The sequence below is a fragment of the Oncorhynchus mykiss genome, chromosome 11, assembly GCF_057628025.1.
Source record: "Oncorhynchus mykiss isolate SJ-2025 chromosome 11, ASM5762802v1, whole genome shotgun sequence".
Taxonomy (NCBI): domain Eukaryota; kingdom Metazoa; phylum Chordata; class Actinopteri; order Salmoniformes; family Salmonidae; genus Oncorhynchus; species Oncorhynchus mykiss.
This window is the reverse complement of record NC_143032.1, coordinates 4,107,501-4,126,537: the sequence shown is the minus strand read 5'-3', so window position 1 is coordinate 4,126,537 and position 19,037 is coordinate 4,107,501. Positions and strand designations below refer to the sequence as shown.

At 50.5% G+C, this 19,037-nt stretch overlaps 1 protein-coding gene across 1 annotated transcript in view; it reads left to right on the top strand.

Annotated features, from left to right (window-relative positions):
• The first annotated feature begins 1,922 nt into the window (after positions 1–1,922).
• The window catches only part of LOC110536524 (retinol dehydrogenase 10-A), a 22,617-nt gene continuing 5,502 nt past the window's right edge, over positions 1,923–19,037 (top strand). The window contains exons 1-3 of the mRNA XM_036934671.2: positions 1,923–2,761; positions 3,619–3,854; positions 17,208–17,306. Coding sequence (XP_036790566.1) covers positions 2,461–2,761; positions 3,619–3,854; positions 17,208–17,306 — 636 coding nt within the window. The 5' untranslated portion in view covers positions 1,923–2,460. The remainder of the gene's footprint in view (positions 2,762–3,618; positions 3,855–17,207; positions 17,307–19,037) is intronic.

The following is a 19,037-nucleotide window of genomic DNA, read 5'->3' as shown; positions in this document are numbered from 1 at the left end:
CACTAGGCTACCTGCCACCTCTATACTCTAACCACTAGGCTACCTGCCACCTCTATAGTCTAACCACTAGGCTACCTGCCACCTCTATAGTCTAACCACTAGGCTACCTGCCACCTCTATACTCTAACCACTAGGCTACCTGCCTCCTCTAACCACTAGGCTACCTGCCACCTCTATACTCTAACCACTAGGCTACCTGCCACCTCTACACTCTAACCACTAGGCTACCTGCCACCTCTATACTCTAACCACTAGGCTACCTGCCACCTCTACACTCTAACCACTAGGCTACCTGCCACCTCTACACTCTAACCACTAGGCTACCTGCCACCTCTACACTCTAACCACTAGGCTACCTGCCACCTCTACACTCTAACCACTAGGCTACCTGCCACCTCTACACTCTAACCACTAGGCTACCTGCCACCTCTACACTCTAACCACTAGGCTACCTGCCACCTCTACACTCTAACCACTAGGCTACCTGCCACCTCTACTCTCTAACCACTAGGCTACCTGCCACCTCTACACTCTAACCACTAGGCTACCTGCCTCCTCTACACTCTAACCACTAGGCTACCTGCCACCTCTACACTCTAACCACTAGACTACCTGCCACCTCTACACTCTAACCACTAGGCTACCCTGCCACCTCTACACTCTAACCACTAGGCTACCTGCCCCCCCTACACTCTAACCACTAGGCTACCCTGCCACTTCTACACTCTAACCACTAGGCTACCTGCCACCTCTACACTCTAACCACTAGGCTACCTGCCTCCTCTACACTCTAACCACTAGGCTCCCTGCCTCATCTATACTCTAACCACTAGGCTACCTGCCACCTCTACACTCTAACCACTAGGCTACCTGCCACCTCTACACTCTAACCACTAGGCTGCCTGCCACCTCTACACTCTAACCACTAGGCTACCTGCCACCTCTACACTCTAACCACTAGGCTACCCTGCCACCTCTATACTCTAACCACTAGGCTACCTGCCACCTCTACACTCTAACCACTAGGCTACCTGCCACCTCTACACTCTAACCACTAGGCTACCTGCCACCTCTACACTCTAACCACTAGGCTGCCTGCCAACTCTAAACTCTAACCACTAGGATACCTGCCTCCTCTAACCACTAGGCTACCTGTCTCCTCTAACCACTAGACTACCTGCCTCCTCTAACCACTAGACTACCTGCCTCCTCTAACCACTAGGCTACCTGCCTCCTCTAACCACTAGGCTACCTGCCTCCTCTAACCACTAGGCTACCTGTCTCCTCTAACCACTAGACTACCTGTCTCCTCTAACCACTAGGCTACCTGCCTCCTCTAACCACTAGGCTACCTGCCTCCTCTAACCACTAGACTACCTGCCTCCTCTAACCACTAGACTACCTGCCTCCTCTAACCACTAGTCTACCTGCCTCCTCTAACCACTAGACTACCTGCCTCCTCTAACCACTAGGCTACCCGCCTCCTCTAACCACTAGGCTACCTGCCACCTCTACCCTCTAACCACTAGGCTACCTGCCTCCTCTACACTCTAACCACTAGGCAACCTGCCACCTCTACATTCTAACCACTAGACTACCAGCCTCCTCTACACTCTAACCACTAGGCTACCCTGCCGCCCCAAAAAGTCTGACTGTTATTTTATTTTATTTAAAAAAGAAAAACAAAATGAGAAAAAAACGTCTAAAACAATGGCTAATTGTTGAATAACACATGTTGTTACAACGTTTTCCCTCTACTTTCATTCATCTGACAACACTTATGCGAAATTTCCCACAGGTGGCACAAGAGCGCCAGTTTTCTCCTTTTTCCACGACGCGCCTTTTGCTCTCATCTCAGAGATTATCTGACGTGGTCTGACGTACTTCTGTCAGGCGCTCCGGACCCGGTCCTATAAGGGTCCATTGATGGGCAGACTGGTTCAGAAGCGCTTCAGCCACTGTTGTGTTCTGAGAGAGGTGAAGGGCTGTCACTGCAACAGAGGGAAGGGCGCAACACACTGACAGTCTATTCGCGACTCCGTCCGAGCTGAATCTTTGCGGACTTGTGAAAGCTGGGACTCTGCGCGATCGAGAAGCAACTTTTGAAAAGCAGATAGCCTACATTTGATTTTTCATTTTTTTTAGGTTTGCGTTTATTGATTCAATTATTAGCTGATTTCTTTTGCAGTCTTGGGATAATTTATTTAAGAAAAATACGTCTCATAGACCTTCTATTTAAGGCGTTTTGAATTGACAGTATTCTGACAGTTTTGTTTCAGAAACAACACAGGCTATATTAGTTTAATTCGTTTACTAGTCAGTTCGGTACATAGCTGAACAAACATATCACAACTTTGGCTGCTGTAACTGACTTATAACCACAATAGGATAAAGAACTGTGCGTGCGCTTTCTATAAAAGTTTATCTCCGTTTTTAATTTATTTAATCATCTTGCTCAAGATGATGAATACGATGGTAATTCTTGCCGAGTTCTTTGTGGTCATTTTGAAAGTGCTCTGGGCTTTTGTTACCGCCGGGGCGAAATGGGTGGTGCGACCGAAGGAGAAGAGTGTAGCGGGACAGGTGTGTGTGATCACCGGGGCTGGAAGCGGTCTGGGTCGGCTGTTCGCCAAGGAGTTCGCTCGGAGACGGGCAGTATTGGTGCTGTGGGACATCAACAGCCAAAGCAACGAAGAGACGGCGGAGTTGGTACGGGAAATCTACCGAGAACTGGACAGTGAAACCCCGATGTCCAGAGACGGTGAGTTCGTTGCCTGAAAATATCTGTCACCGGATACTCGCAGCACTAATTTTTCTCCTGTAGGCTACTGTACAGAGGTCGTCAGCTTGATAAAGTCGTGTCTGGTCAGGGTCACCCTAGATGACATTGTTTATTCTATTGATCGCAACATTGTACTAACAAGATCGTATCTTGTTTAATTAAACATTTAATGTTTTTAAGCCAACTATTTACTGTCGACTTTAGTTTATTATAATAGCACATTGCTGTAGCCTATTAGATCGGTAGCTGGGCTGCATAATTCTGCGGAGAACTTAACTTAATCAGTAGCCTGCTCTGGCACTAAGGTCCGATAACTTTGGACAGGGAGCTATCACTCTCTCTCTCTCTCCGTCTCTCTGTCTCTCTCCGTCTCTCTCTGTCTCCCTGTCTCTCTGTCTCCGCGTGTGTGTGGGTCTATGCGTTATTAGTGTAAAGGACGTCACGCTGCTTGCTTAGCGAGTACCACTTCGTCCTGATTCGGATCACACAGAACCCAGTAACGTTACCTCTGCTTTGCTAGCACGTAACCGCCCTCCTGAAGCATCTTACCAGTAGGCGCAACGCGAAAAGTTATCTAGTCACTGGCGCAAGTGTAGGACACTTCGGGCAGTGCAAGATTCACACATCCCCATAAGGATACTAGTATAGCACAAGGGGATATAATGTTTCGGGTTTTATTTTAGCCGACCTACCACCACATGCAGTGTGTAGAGGGCTGATTTGAAATGTTTTTTTTGATTACTTTGATTTGCACTGCTTTGGCTGTCTGTCTGTACTCCAGTGCCGCTGCGCTGTCGTCCGTTCTCACTCTCCTTCTCCCCCCACTCTCTCTCCAGGCGCAGTTGGAGGGTTAGAAGAGATTCCTCCCTTCCAGCCGCAGGTGTACACGTACGTGTGTGACGTGGGCAAGCGGGAGAGTGTGTACTCCACGGCGGAGAAGGTGCGTCGGGAGGTGGGCAACGTGGACATGTTGATAAACAACGCTGGCGTGGTCTCTGGTCACCATCTCCTGGAGTGTCCTGATGAGCTGATCGAACGCACCATGCTGGTCAACTGCCACGCACACTTCTGGGTGAGTCCCCCACGCCTACTGTCATCCCTGTCCCCATACCTACTGTCATCCCTGTCCCTATACCTACTGTCATCCCTGTCCCCCATACCTACTGTCACCCCTGTCCCCCATACCTACTGTCACCCCTGTCCCCCATACCTACTGTCATCCCTGTCCCCCATACCTACTGTCATCCCTGTCCCCTATACCTACTGTCACCCCTGTCCCCCATACCTACTGTCATCCCTGTCCCCTGTACCTACTGTCATCCCTGTCCCTCATACCTACTGTCATCCCTGTCCCCATACCTACTGTACGATCATCCCTGTCCCCATACCTACTGTCATCCCTGTCCCCCATACCAACTGTCATCCCTGTCCCCATACCTACTGTACTGTCATCCCTGTCCCCCATACCTACTGTATGATCATCCCTGTCCCCATACCTACTGTCATCCCTGTCCCCCATACCTACTGTCATCCCTGTCCCCCATACCAACTGTCATCCCTGTCCCCATACCTACTGTACTGTCATCCCTGTCCCCCATACCTACTGTCATCCCTGTCCCCCATACCTACTGTCATCCCTGTCCCCCATACCAACTGTCATCCCTGTCCCTCATACCTACTGTCATCCCTGTCCCCCATACCTACTGTCATCCCTGTCCCCCATACCAACTGTCATCCCTGTCCCTCATACCTACTGTCATCCCTGTCCCCCATACCTACTGTCATCCCTGTCCCCATACCTACTGTCATCCCTGTCCCTCATACCTACTGTCATCCCTGTCCCCCATACCTACTGTCACCCCTGTCCCCATACCTACTGTCACCCCTGTCCCCCATACCTACTGTCACCCCTGTCCCCCATACCTACTGTCATCCCTGTCCCCATACCTACTGTCATCCCTGTCCCCATACCTACTGTCATCCCTGTCCCCCATACCTACTGTCATCCCTGTCCCCCATACCAACTGTCATCCCTGTCCCCCATACCTACTGTCATCCCTGTCCCCCATACCTACTGTCATCCCTGTCCCCCATACCGTCATCCCTGTCCCCCATACCAACTGTCATCCCTGTCCCCCATACCTACTGTCATCCCTGTCCCCATACCTACTGTCATCCCTGTCCCCCATACCTACTGTCATCCCTGTCCCCCATACCTACTGTCATCCCTGTCCCTCATACCTACTGTCATCCCTGTCCCCCATACCTACTGTCATCCCTGTCCCCCATACCAACTGTCATCCCTGTCCCCCATACCTACTGTCATCCCTGTCCCCCATACCTACTGTCATCCCTGTCCCCCATACCTACTGTCATCCCTGTCCCCCATACCTACTGTCATCCCTGTCCCCATACCTACTGTCATCCCTGTCCCCCATACCTACTGTCATCCCTGTCCCCCATACCTACTGTCATCACTGTCCCCATACCTACTGTCATCCCTGTCCCCCATACCTACTGTCATCCCTGTCCCCATACCTACTGTCATCCCTGTCCCCCATACCTACTCTCATCCCTGTCCCCCATACCTACTGTCATCCCTGTCCCCCATACCTACTCTCATCCCTGTCCCCCATACCTACTGTCATCCCTGTCCCCCATATCTACTGTCATCCCTGTCCCCCATACCTACTGTACTGTCATCCCTGTCCCCATACCTACTGTCCTCCCTGTCCCCATACCTACTGTCATCCCTGTCCCCATACCTACTGTCATCCCTGTCCCCATACCAACTGTCATCCCTGTCCCCATACCTACTGTCATCCCTGTCCCCATACCTACTGTCATCCCTGTCCCCATACCTACTGTCATCCCTGTCCCCCATACCTACTGTACTGTCATCCCTGTCCCCATACCTACTGTCATCCCTGTCCCCATACCTACTGTCATCCCTGTCCCCCATACCTGCTGTCATCTGAATCAGTATCACCTTCAGTACATTAACATGAACCAGGAACTTTACCTGTCATCAATGGGTGGTGAAATGGTGTTTAAAGTCCTTTTGTCATCAATAGTTTAAAACATCTATAAGGACCCGCGTAGTTTAAAACATCTATAAGGACCCGCAGAGTTTAAAACATCTATAAGGACCCGCAGAGTTTAAAACATCTATAAGGACCCGCAGAGTTTAAAACATCTATAAGGACCCGCAGAGTTTAAAACATCTATAAGGACCCGCAGAGTTTAAAACATCTGTAAGGACCCGCAGAGTTTAAAACATCCATTTAGTCATCTGGAAGTATGTACTACTGAACCTACTCCAGTCTGTGGATTACACTGTCACAACAAAATGGCATCATCTGTTCTCTAGAAGCTCTCGGTCTTCCGTCCGTGATCAGTGATCACCTCTTTATCCTGATGTTTACTGCTCTGGACAGCTTTTTATAGGAACGCTTCTTCATAATGTGTGTGCCAAAATCTGGTTCATTTAAGGCGTGCATGGTAAATGACCATAAATAGTTAATCTGTCTCTTCAGTCTGTGCAGACAGCTCTCCTCTCCCAACCTGAGAGAGAGAAAGAGAGAGAGAGAGAGAGGACAGCTCTCCTCTCCCAACGAGAGAGAGAGAGAAAGAGAGAAAGAGAGAAAGAGAGAGAGAGAGAGAGAGAGAGGACAGCTCTCCTCTCCCAACGAGAGAGAGAGAGAGAGAGGACAGCTCTCCCAACCTGAGAGAGAGAGAGAGAGAGAGAGGGAGATGTTGGGTTTGATATTACAACTGAAGACAGCTGTTTGGCAGGCAGAAAAAGAGGTAGTGTTCCAAAATTGCACCCTATTCCCTAGTAGTGCACTACTTCTAACCAGAGCCCTATGGACCCTGGTCAAAAGTAGTGCACTCTATAGGGAACCATTTGGAACAGAGAGACTTCTCCATTTGTTTTCCCTCTTCCTCGCCTGCCAACATGAATATTTATCTTCAAGACTAGATGAACCTCGGAGATGACGGAGAACGCACACATCTCTGTCCTAGTTGTCGTGATGAACGGGAGACTTTACAAAATGTACGCAGGCAAACGATCTGTACCGTCTATACACACACACACACGCACACACACACACACGCACACACACACACACGCACACACACACACACACACACACACACACACACACACACACACACACACACACACACACACACACACACACACACACACACACACACACACACACAATCTGCTTGTCCAGAGTAGTTAATTAAAAGCCCATTTGAAAGGGCACATCCTGTCTGCAGGGTGGGGATGTGAGGAGGGGGGGGGGGGGCGGGTCGCTTGTTTTTATTAGGCCCCATGACCCCCCCCCCAACCCTCTAATTAAGCTCATGTTAGTAAACGAGTCCATTCTGAGGGGTGCGTAGAGCATTGTTGAGATGACCACCCCTGTGGTGAGGCAGTTGTGATGGGGGGGGGCAATTTGTTCAGAAACCTGCAGAAAGCCAACTCCCTCCAAAGAACCAGGAGGCTCTTTTATAGCACAGCTTGACTAGGTTGCGTTACAATCACAATCGGCCATATTTGTTTGTTTCACGTGGAGGCGATGAATGATGCGCTGGTTGAATGGAGTGTTTGTTTGCCAAATGGCTTTGAGTGGCTTTGAATGGAATTGTCAATCACCCCATATGATGTGATTCTATAAATTGAGCATGAACAGTCTCTTGTCTGTCCAATGTGCCATGTACTGTAGGAGACAGGTTATCTATGACCGACCTATTAACTTAGTGAAGATTCCCTGGGTCATGTAGGAGACAGGTTATCTATGACCCACCTATTAACTTAGTGAAGATTCCCTGGGTCATGTAGGAGACAGGTTATCTATGACCCACCTATTAACTTAGTGAAGATTCCCTGGGTCATGTAGGAGACAGGTTATAGACTGCCTCTCCCCAGCCCCACTCCTCCTCAGCTCTGTTACCGTTAGGTTATGTCTCAAATTGCACCCTATTCTCTATACATAGGGTGCACTAAAATAGGGAATAGGGTGCCCTTTCGAATCCAGTGGTGTAGTAGTCTAGATTCTCATTAAGGCTTCTACTGCTTTTGTTTTCTCTTCTTCTGTGCAGAGGGGGGAGGGCGGAGCGGGAGGAGGGGGAGGGAGGAGGAGGAGGGGGGAGAGGGAGGAGGGGGAGGGAGGAAGGGGGGAGGGAGGAGGGCGAGGGAAGGAGAGAGGGAGGAGGGAGATGAAAGCAGGGCCTAATGAATATGGACAGACCAGTATGTCAGAACGGAGGATGTGGTTCATTAAAGATGCCAGCTGGATGAATAGAGCTTTGGACCAACTTGGGAACCTGTCGGCTGAGTCCCAAATGGCCCTCTGCTCTCTATCTGGTGTACCGTAAGGATCTCATCAGAAGTAGTGCACTACATAGGGGATAGGGTGCCGCGTGGGTGCCGCATGACCCTCCTCTCTTACACAAACACGTGCAAAACCGCTGCTGCCGTAGACCACCTGCATGTAGGGAGATTATCCTGGGTTGGTAGGGTACAGATTATCCTGTGTTGGTAGGGTACAGATTATCCTGTGTTGGTAGGGTACAGATTATCCTGTGTTGGTAGGGTACAGATTATCCTGTGTTGGTAGGGTACAGATTATCCTGTGTTGGTAGGGTACAGATTATCCTGTGTTGGTAGGGTACAGATTATCCTGTGTTGGTAGGGTACAGATTATCCTGTGTTGGTAGGGTACAGATTATCCTGTGTTGGTAGGGTACAGATTATCCTGGGTTGGTAGGGTACAGATTATCCTGTGTTGGTAGGGAGATTATCCTGGGTTGGTAGGGTACAGATTATCCTGTGTTGGTAGGGTACAGATTATCCTGTGTTGGTAGGGTACAGATTATCCTGTGTTGGTAGGGAGATTATCCTGTGTTGGTAGGGAGATTATCCTGTGTTGGTAGGGTACAGATTATCCTGTGTTGGTAGGGTACAGATTAACCTGTGTTGGTAGGGTACAGATTATCCTGGGTTGGTAGGGTACAGATTATCCTGTGTTGGTAGGGTACAGATTATCCTGTGTTGGTAGGGTACAGATTATCCTGTGTTGGTAGGGTACAGATTATCCTGTGTTGGTAGGGTACAGATTATCCTGTGTTGGTAGGGTACAGATTATCCTGTGTTGGTAGGGTACAGATTATCCTGTGTTGGTAGGGTACAGATTATCCTGTGTTGGTAGGGAGATTATCCTGGGTTGGTAGGGTACAGATTATCCTGGGTTGGTAGGGTACAGATTATCCTGGGTTGGTAGGGTACAGATTATCCTGTGTTGGTAGGGTACAGATTATCCTGTGTTGGTAGGGTACAGATTATCCTGTGTTGGTAGGGTACAGATTATCCTGTGTTGGTAGGGTACAGATTATCCTGTGTTGGTAGGGTACAGATTATCCTGTGTTGGTAGGGTACAGATTATCCTGTGTTGGTAGGGTACAGATTATCCTGTGTTGGTAGGGTACAGATTATCCTGTGTTGGTAGGGTACAGATTATCCTGTGTTGGTAGGGTACAGATTATCCTGTGTGTTGTGTTGGTAGGGTACAGATTATCCTGTGTGTTGTGTTGGTAGGGTACAGATTATCCTGTGTTGGTAGGGTACAGATTATCCTGTGTGTTGGGTTGGTAGGGTACAGATTATCCTGTGTTGGTAGGGTACAGATTATCCTGTGTTGGTGGGGTACAGATTATCCTGTGTTGGTAGGGTACAGATTATCCTGTGTGTTGGGTTGGTAGGGTACAGATTATCCTGTGTTGGTAGGGTACAGATTATCCTGTGTGTTGGGTTGGTAGGGTACAGATTATCCTGTGTTGGTAGGGTACAGATTATCCTGTGTGTTGTGTTGGTAGGGTACAGATTATCCTGTGTGTTGGGTTGGTAGGGTACAGATTATCCTGTGTGTTGTGTTGGTAGGGTACAGGTATATAGGGGTCATCCATACCACGAGACAACAACTAATGTGATTTCGGGCTAGTCATATATTTATATATATATATTAGTCGAGTAGGACGTTAAAACTAGTTTGTTGCTTTTAAAACTTTAAACTCAGTGGTTCTTCTAGTGTTTGCCAGAAATAACAGATTAAAATCAGGGAAAGTGGTCCAGTTGTTGTGTCAGTTTTAGTTTACAGAGGGATGGTGGGAGTTTTCTCAAGTCATCTCTCTGCTTTGGCCATAAACCGCCTGTTGTCTATTCTAACTCGATGTTTTCTGAACAGGAAAATAATAAAGAAATTCCTAAGAAGCCTCCATTCTGTATATTTTCTCTCTATGACATTTAGCTTATTATTGAGCCAACTAATATCCTGCAGGCTGGCAGTAGCTTGGCCCACCCAGGGTAACAGTTGTGAATGATTATCAGATAACTGCTGCCCCTAAAGCACATAGTCTGGGCCTCTCCTCTGTGACAGCTATCACATCTCTGCATCTTTGCACTCTGAATGACGCTCAAGTCTGGCCCTGAGAGTGAAGTTTGAAGTCTTCCTCTCCCTCACAGCACCGACCTCCCGTCTCCTCCCATCTCTTCCTCTCCCTCACTGGCCTCTCACCCAGCACCGACCTCCCGTCTCCTCCCATCTCTTCCTCTCCCTCACTGGCCTCTCAACCAGCACCGACCTCCCGTCTCCTCCCCTTCCATCTCTTCCTCCCCTCCCGTCTCCTCCCCTTCCATCTCTTCCTCCCCTCCCGTCTTCTCCCCTCCCATCTCTTCCTCCCCTCCCGTCTCCTCCCATCTCTTCCTCCCCTCCCATCTCTTCCTCCCCTCCCTGATCCAACGCGACCTGGCAGGTGGTTCCCTGCTCTGACTCCATCTCAAACGCTCCGAGTGTAGAAACTGTAGAGGGAGACTAAGGGGCAAGTCCAGATGGGAGAAGGAGAGGCTATTTCTTTAACGTGTGTCTGAGGGTTTGCCTGCGTGTGTTGTGGGAATGCAGCTCCGATTAGTGACGCGAGCAGGAAGTGGGTGGGTTATCTAAGCATGAGTCTGCCAGACTGTTAACACGCAGTGCTCTCCTCCTAGGGCCCCTGGTGGCTCCCGTTATCCCCAAGGCCTGATTCAGAGGGCCCGGCCCAGGATGGGAGTCACCGGGTCCAGCTCTGACCATTCGGTCACGGATCAGCCGGCGCTGACTCAGATCTCTGGCGCTTTCACTTTCCTGTGTTGAAGGGAGAGGAGGAGGGGGGGGGGGGGTGTACTTCTTTATTGACTTGATGATGCCTGATAACTCAACAGCTGGCCTGGTAGTGTTAAGAAAATGGGAGTAGATGGACACACACACACAGACACAGACACACACAGACACACACACACACACACACACACACACACACACACACACACACACACACACACACACACACACACACACACACACACACACACACACACACACACACACACACACACACACACACACACACACACACACACACACACACACACACACACAGAGTAAGTGGATATGGAATGTTCTGGCTGGAGTCCAGAGAGGAGGTACAGAGTTTTCCGCCTTGATTCATTCTTCTTGTGAATTAAGTTTAAGTAGTGAAAAATAACTATAGATATCACTGTCCTATAGATGGCCTCTCAACCAGATATCACTGTCCTATAGATGGCCTCTCAACCAGATATCACTGTCCTATAGATGGCCTCTCAACCAGATATAACTATACTATAGATATAGTGTGTGTGTGTGTGTGTGTGTGTGTGTGTGTGTGTGTGTGTGTGTGTGTGTGTGTGTGTGTGTGTGTGTGTATGCAGTGTCCCTCCTATCTCAGTACCCATGTCGTGGGACGCTCCGTGGAGAATGGCATGGTGGGAACCCAAAAGGAGCGGGACAGGAACAGGAAGGTCGTCACTTCCTCCAGGCTAGATTAGACGAGAGGCTAATGGTCAGCTGCTGTCTGAACCACTTAATGTGACAATTGGTTTATTGTCTAAGGATAATGGGCTTGACGTGATGCCAAGTGGCAGGAGCCAAGTTCCCCCTCCCTGCATTCCTGCCCGGCCCAGAGAAAGGAGGCAGCCAGGCAGAAGGGTCGTACTTGACTGGTTTTATATGAGCCCCCCTTGGGCCCAGGGCACCTGTAGGCTGGCTGGACTGGGCTAGTCTGGGCTGGGCTGGGCTACGCTACACTGGCTAGGCTAGGCTGGGCTACGCTGGCTGGGCTGGGCTACGCTACACAGGCTAGGCTGGGCTACGCTGGCTGGGCTACGCTACGCTACGCTACGCTGGCTGGCTAGGCTAGGCTGGGCTACGCTGGCTAGACTGGGCTACGCTACGTTGGCTGGCTGGGCTAGGCTGGGCTACACTACGCTGGCTGGGCTGGGCTACACTACGCTGGCTGGGCTACGCTACGTTGGCTGGCTGGGCTGTCCTATTTAGGAAGGGAAGAGTACTGCTGTCCTATTTAGGAAGGGAAGAGTACTGCTGTCCTATTCAGGAAGGGAAGAGTACTGCTGTCCTATTCAGGAAGGGAAGAGTACTGCTGTCCTATTCAGGAAGGGAAGAGTACTGCTGTCCTATTCAGGAAGGGAAGAGTACTGCTGTCCTATTCAGGAAGGGAAGAGTACTGCTGTCCTATTCAGGAAGGGAAGAGTACTGCTGTCCTATTCAGGAAGGGAAGAGTACTGCTGTCCTATTCAGGAAGGGAAGAGTACTGCTGTCCTATTCAGGAAGGGAAGAGTACTGCTGTCCTATTCAGGAAGGAAGAGTACTGCTGTCCTATTCAGGAAGGGAAGAGTACTGCTGTCCTATTCAGGAAGGGAAGAGTACTGCTGTCCTATTCAGGAAGGGAAGAGTACTGCTGTCCTATTCAGGAAGGGAAGAGTACTGCTGTCCTATTCAGGAAGGGAAGAGTACTGCTGTCCTATTCAGGAAGGGAAGAGTACTGCTGTCCTATTCAGGAAGGGAAGAGTACTGCTGTCCTATTCAGGAAGGGAAGAGTACTGCTGTCCTATTCAGGGGTCTGTGCTGGAAGGGAAGTTGCCTTGAGGTTTTAGTCGTGGAGTTTCAGGGAAAGAGAATGGACTATGGCCCTACCAAGGGTTTTATGAGTCTTCTATGCATAAATGATGTGATAATGAAGCAAATGAAGGATGATTCCCTTGTTTGGATGACCGTTGTAATAATGCACGTCCCATGATGCCCACACCGTATAGACACAACACCTGACTGTGTGCTTCTTCTCCTCGCAACCTCTTCAAGAATCCGCTTCTGTCGCCATGACGACACAAACCCTCCACTTTCTCAAGCCGCAATCAATACAGCAATGTCCTTATGGGTGTTTTATTTATTTATTTTTATACCAAGGACATTGTGGTTCTGTCTCCAGCCTCCGGTTAAGTTTGGTCCTTCTAATTAAATCACCATCTGGCCTTTCTCTAACATTTGTTCATATTCCTGTTGGTCAGACGCTAGCACTAATGCACTCTGACACCCCAGCTGCGAGCAGCTTTGTGTGGGCAGGATTGTCTTCGAGGTATGTAGCAATTAGAGGCAGGCAGCGGGCTAAGGGGCCCGGGAGGCCGAGTGGCTCTGTTAAGCAGAACTGAGAGCGCTGAGGCCCAATTACGGACCTCTCTGATGTAAGACATGAGCCCCTGGTCGCTTTCACACGTTTCGTGTCAGAGGTCGATGGAGGTCGCGGCCGACACTCCTGAGAAGCAGGGCATCATGGGAGGGCTGGGGGGGGGGGGGGTTTGGGCGGAGAGTGGTCACTGTTTTGCCTGCTATACGTATAGCCAGGAGGTTTGCCTTCATGCCCATTTAACCTAACTAGATATAGAATCACAAGTCTTGGAACTATCAATGACGGTCAACTCAGGACGACTTCACGTTAGCTCGTCTAACTTACATCTCTGACCTCACAGTTCACTGTCCTGATGACAGGTAGGCCCAGTCATGTCTGATGTACCTGTCCTGATGACAGGTAGGCCCAGTCATGTCTGATGTACCTGTCCTGATGACAGGTAGGCCCAGTCATGTCTGATGTACCTGTCCTGATGACAGGTAGGCCCAGTCATGTCGGATGTACCTGTCCTGATGACAGGTAGGCCCAGTCATGTCTGATGTACCTGTCCTGAAGACAGGTAGGCCCAGTCATGTCTGATGTACCTGTCCTGAAGACAGGTAGGCCCAGTCACGTCTGATGTACCTGTCCTGAAGACAGGTAGGCCCAGTCATGTCTGATGTACCTGTCCTGAAGACAGGTAGGCCCAGTCATGTCTGATGTACCTGTCCTGAAGACAGGTAGGCCCAGTCATGTCTGATGTACCTGTCCTGATGACAGGTAGGCCCAGTCATGTCTGATGTACCTGTCCTGATGACAGGTAGGCCCAGTCATGTCGGATGTACCTGTCCTGATGACAGGTAGGCCCAGTCATGTCTGATGTACCTGTCCTGATGACAGGTAGGCCCAGTCATGTCTGATGTACCTGTCCTGATGACAGGTAGGCCCAGTCATGTCTGATGTACCTGTCCTGATGACAGGTAGGCCCAGTCATGTCTGATGTACCTGTCCTGATGACAGGTAGGCCCAGTCATGTCGGATGTACCTGTCCTGATGACAGGTAGGCCCAGTCATGTCGGATGTACCTGTCCTGATGACAGGTAGGCCCAGTCATGTCTGATGTACCTGTCCTGATGACAGGTAGGCCCAGTCATGTCTGATGTACCTGTCCTGATGACAGGTAGGCCCAGTCATGTCGGATGTACCTGTCCTGATGACAGGTAGGCCCAGTCATGTCGGATGTACCTGTCCTGATGACAGGTAGGCCCAGTCATGTCTGATGTACCTGTCCTGAAGACAGGTAGGCCCAGTCATGTCTGATGTACCTGTCCTGAAGACAGGTAGGCCCCGTCATTTCTGATGTACCTGTCCTGAAGACAGGTAGGCCCAGTCATGTCTGATGTACCTGTCCTGATGACAGGTAGGCCCAGTCATGTCTGATGTACCTGTCCTGAAGACAGGTAGGCCCAGTCATGTCTGATGTACCTGTCCTGAAGACAGGTAGGCCCAGTCATGTCTGATGTACCTGTCCTGATGACAGGTAGGCCCAGTCATGTCTGATGTACCTGTCCTGAAGACAGGTAGGCCCAGTCATGTCTGATGTACCTGTCCTGAAGACAGGTAGGCCCAGTCATGTCTGATGTACCTGTCCTGATGACAGGTAGGCCCAGTCATGTCTGATGTACCTGTCCTGATGACAGGTAGGCCCAGTCATGTCTGATGTACCTGTCCTGATGACAGGTAGGCCCAGTCATGTCTGATGTACCTGTCCTGATGACAGGTAGGCCCAGTCATGTCTGATGTACCTGTCCTGAAGACAGGTAGGCCCAGTCATGTCTGATGTACCTGTCCTGAAGACAGGTAGGCCCAGTCATGTCTGATGTACCTGTCCTGATGACAGGTAGGCCCAGTCATGTCTGATGTACCTGTCCTGAAGACAGGTAGGCCCAGTCATGTCTGATGTACCTGTCCTGATGACAGGTAGGCCCTGTCATGTCTGATGTACCTGTCCTGAAGACAGGTAGGCCCAGTCATGTCTGATGTACCTGTCCTGATGACAGGTAGGCCCTGTCCTGATGACAGGTAGGCCCAGTCATGTCTGATGTACCTGTCCTGAAGACAGGTAGGCCCTGTCCTGATGACAGGTAGGCCCAGTCATGTCTGATGTACCTGTCCTGATGACAGGTAGGCCCTGTCCTGATGACAGGTAGGCCCAGTCATGTCTGATGTACCTGTCCTGAAGACAGGTAGGCCTAGTCATGTCTGATGTACCTGTCCTGATGACAGGTAGGCCCAGTCATTGTACTGCTGAACCAAATCAAAAGGAGCCTCCCTTCCCCCTGGATGTGGAAATGGGTTCTGGGTTCTGGATTGAGTTGGCTGGCCCAGGTATAAGCATCTCTCTGACCAGGTATAAGCATCTCTCTGCCAATGCTCCATTTGCACGCATAGCCCTACTCGCCCACCGCCATCTTGGCACGGAGAAGCCTGTCTCCACACCTTGCCTGGCCTGCTGAGGAAACCGCGATGGTTCTACCTCAGCTACTACTCAATCTTAGGATTGCGTCCCAAATAGCACCCTGCTCCCTACATAGAGTAGGGTGGGCTCCGAAAGAAACCGGATGCTATTTGAGTCTCGGACCTCCCAGTCTCCTCTAGTGTTACGTTTTTACATCTAGGATCAGTTTACATCCTTAAATCCTAACCTTAGACGTTAGAGGGAAGTCTCAAAAAACTGACCTGAGATCAGTTTTCTTAGGGGGCAACTTCGCCCTACTCCCCATCCTAGCACCTCACTGACGGTCGTTGAATTAGCTGCCGTACCTACTGAGACCTCGACGTGGCAATAGTCTGTCCGCTCTCTGTCCCCTATCGCTCTGGGGGATTGTTCCCCCCGGACCACTGCAGAGTGTGGACAGAGGTTGAATTGCATTGTGGTCCTTGGTGAGTGAACAGAGGGGGGGGGGGGGGGGGGGGGGGGGGCTGTGATTGGTTCTGTCAGCGAGGTTTTTAAAGCTGGGCACAGCGTTGGGTACTGGATCTGTGTGGGAAAAGAACAGACTCGTACAGTAAACCATCTCTCTTCTCTTGTCTCTCTCTCTCTCCTCTGTGGGTGTGTGATCTCTCCTCTGTGGGTGAGTGATCTGTCTCTCTCTCCTCTGTGGGTGAGTGATCTGTCTCTCTCCTCTGGGTGTGTGATCTGTGTCTCTCCTCTGTGGTTAAGTGATCTCTCCTCTGTGGGTGAGTGATCTCTCCTCTGTGGGTGTGTGATCTGTCTCTCTCTCCTCTGTGGGTGAGTGATCTCTCCTCTGTGGGTGAGTGAGCTCTCCTCTGTGGGTGTGTGATCTGTGTCTCTCCTCTGTGGGTGTGTGATCTGTGTCTCTCCTCTGTGGGTGAGTGATCTGTCTCTCTCCTCTGTGGGTGTGTGATCTCTCCTCTGTGGGTGTGTGATCTGTCTCTCTCCTCTGTGGGTGTGTGATCTCTCCTCTGTGGGTGTGTGATCTGTCTCTCTCCTCTGTGGGTGGGTGATCTCTCCTCTGTGGGTGTGTGATCTCTCCTCTGTGGGTGTGTGATCTGTCTCTCTCCTTGTCGTTGAATATCTGTTTCTTTCTACATTAAATTCACAGGGAAGCCGTTAATACCCAAACTCACTAAGTTACAGCTCTAGTAACATCGCTCTGCCTGTTTTATGAAAGTCAATTCAAAAAGTCTCTCTCTTTCTCTGATCACCACAGGGAGAGAGGTAGAGAGAGAGAGAGAGAGAGAGAGGATCAAAAGGCTTTGACAGAGACAAACTGCAACAGTAAACTAACCTTCCCTCTTCCCTTCCCCACTCCCCTCTCCCCTCTCCCTCCCCTCTCCCCTCTCCCCAATGCAGACCACCAAGGCCTTCCTTCCCAAGATGTTGGAGCTGAACCACGGCCACATTGTGACGGTTGCCAGCTCTCTGGGGCTATTCAGCACAGCTGGCGTGGAGGTGAGTTACTAAACGTGATGGAGACTCTCTCTGCAGTTATACTATGTAGTGCCATCTACAGTATCGCTCTAGTCTACACAACCAGGGACCCGGGTGGAAAACACACACACTTTGGACACTGGCGCAGTTTGGCGAGCAGATTCATTTACATGCGCAAATGCTGACACACACACACACACACACACACTGACACAAACACACACACACACATACACACACACACACATACACACACACACACACACACACACACACACACACACACACACACACACACACTGACACTCGCACAGGGAGATTTGCCTTTCTCGTAGCATCCCCCCACCCCCCCCCCCCACCCCCAACTCTGGAAAATAAAGTAACAGATGAGCCCCCTGGGGGGGGGGGGGGGGTCTGGGGGGCCTGTTACGGGGCCCTCTGTCTGTAGCTGGAGGGGGGGGGGGGGTCTGGGGGGCCTGTTACGGGGCCCTCTGTCTGTAGCTGGAGGGGGGGGGGTCTGGGGGGCCTGTTACGGGGCCCTCTGTCTGTAGCTGGAGGGGAGGGGGGGGGGGGTCTGGGGGGCCCGTTACGGGACCCTCTGTCTGTAGCTGGGGGGGTGTGGAGGGCCTGTTACGGGGCCCTCTGTCTGTAGCTGGAGGGGGGGGGGGGGGGTCTGGGGGGCCTGTTACGGGGCCCTCTGTCTGTAGCTGGAGGGGGTGTGGAGGGCCCTTGGCTCTGAGGGAAGAACAGGCTGACAGGTCTCTGCAGGAGAGAGACATCTTCATCAGGCTCTTTGTGAAACCATCACAGCTCTCTCAGTAATCACGCCGATTCACTGTAAATGGAGGTGATCTTGTTTTGGCTCTTTCGTCCAGGCCCCTCACCGTTTTATTTTTGTGTGTTATCTGAGTCAGTGTTAAAAGGATTTTCTGTGGTCATTTGTCCCGGGGACAATAAGACGAGCGGCTGTAGCTGCCACTCTGCTGTGTGTTCCAGAGAAGCCTTCTAGAATGCTTTTTAATATTCCGGAACACATGGACTCCTTCTTTAATGCGTGGGCAGGCACTCATTCTTAATGATTTTGTTTTTCTACAAAGGTAACTGGAACACAGTCCAGGTTCTTGCTACCCTATTATACTTCCTATAAATGTGGCAGGGGGGAGTATTTATTTAGGAGCCATAGTCCGCCAGGCTTGTCACGTGGGCACAGTCACCATCTCATCTCCCTTATCCTCTCTCTGTTTCTCCACAATGCATCTGTGTTGGCCCAAGCTGGGGTTTTATTTTTTAAAGATAAGTTCCTGGGTGAACCACATCAAACCTTCCCAGCCCAGCGCCTGCAGGGCCCATACCCTAACCCAACACGGGTCTGTCTGATGAAGGGCGACAGAATGATAATGAAACTGTAAAAGGGAGGACTGTAGAGATTTGGAGGAGTGGGGAGTGTTTTTGGGGAGTGTTTTCAAATGCCATTATATTTCCTATATAGTGCACTACTTTTGACTAGGGCCCGATAGGGAGTCCCAATAGGTTTCTGATCAAAAGTAGTGCACTATATAAGGGACTAGGGCGCCCTTTGGGACGTATCTGTGTAGCTAACAGGAAGTAGAACCCAGCCTGCGAGGGAGCCTCGTGATAATGTTCTGTCATTACTGCAGTGTGTTAAACACACTCTGTTTAAAAGCAGAGGGACCCGTGGAGCTATAACCCACTGGGTACAGACGTCAGTTCAATGTCTAACGTGAAACTAAC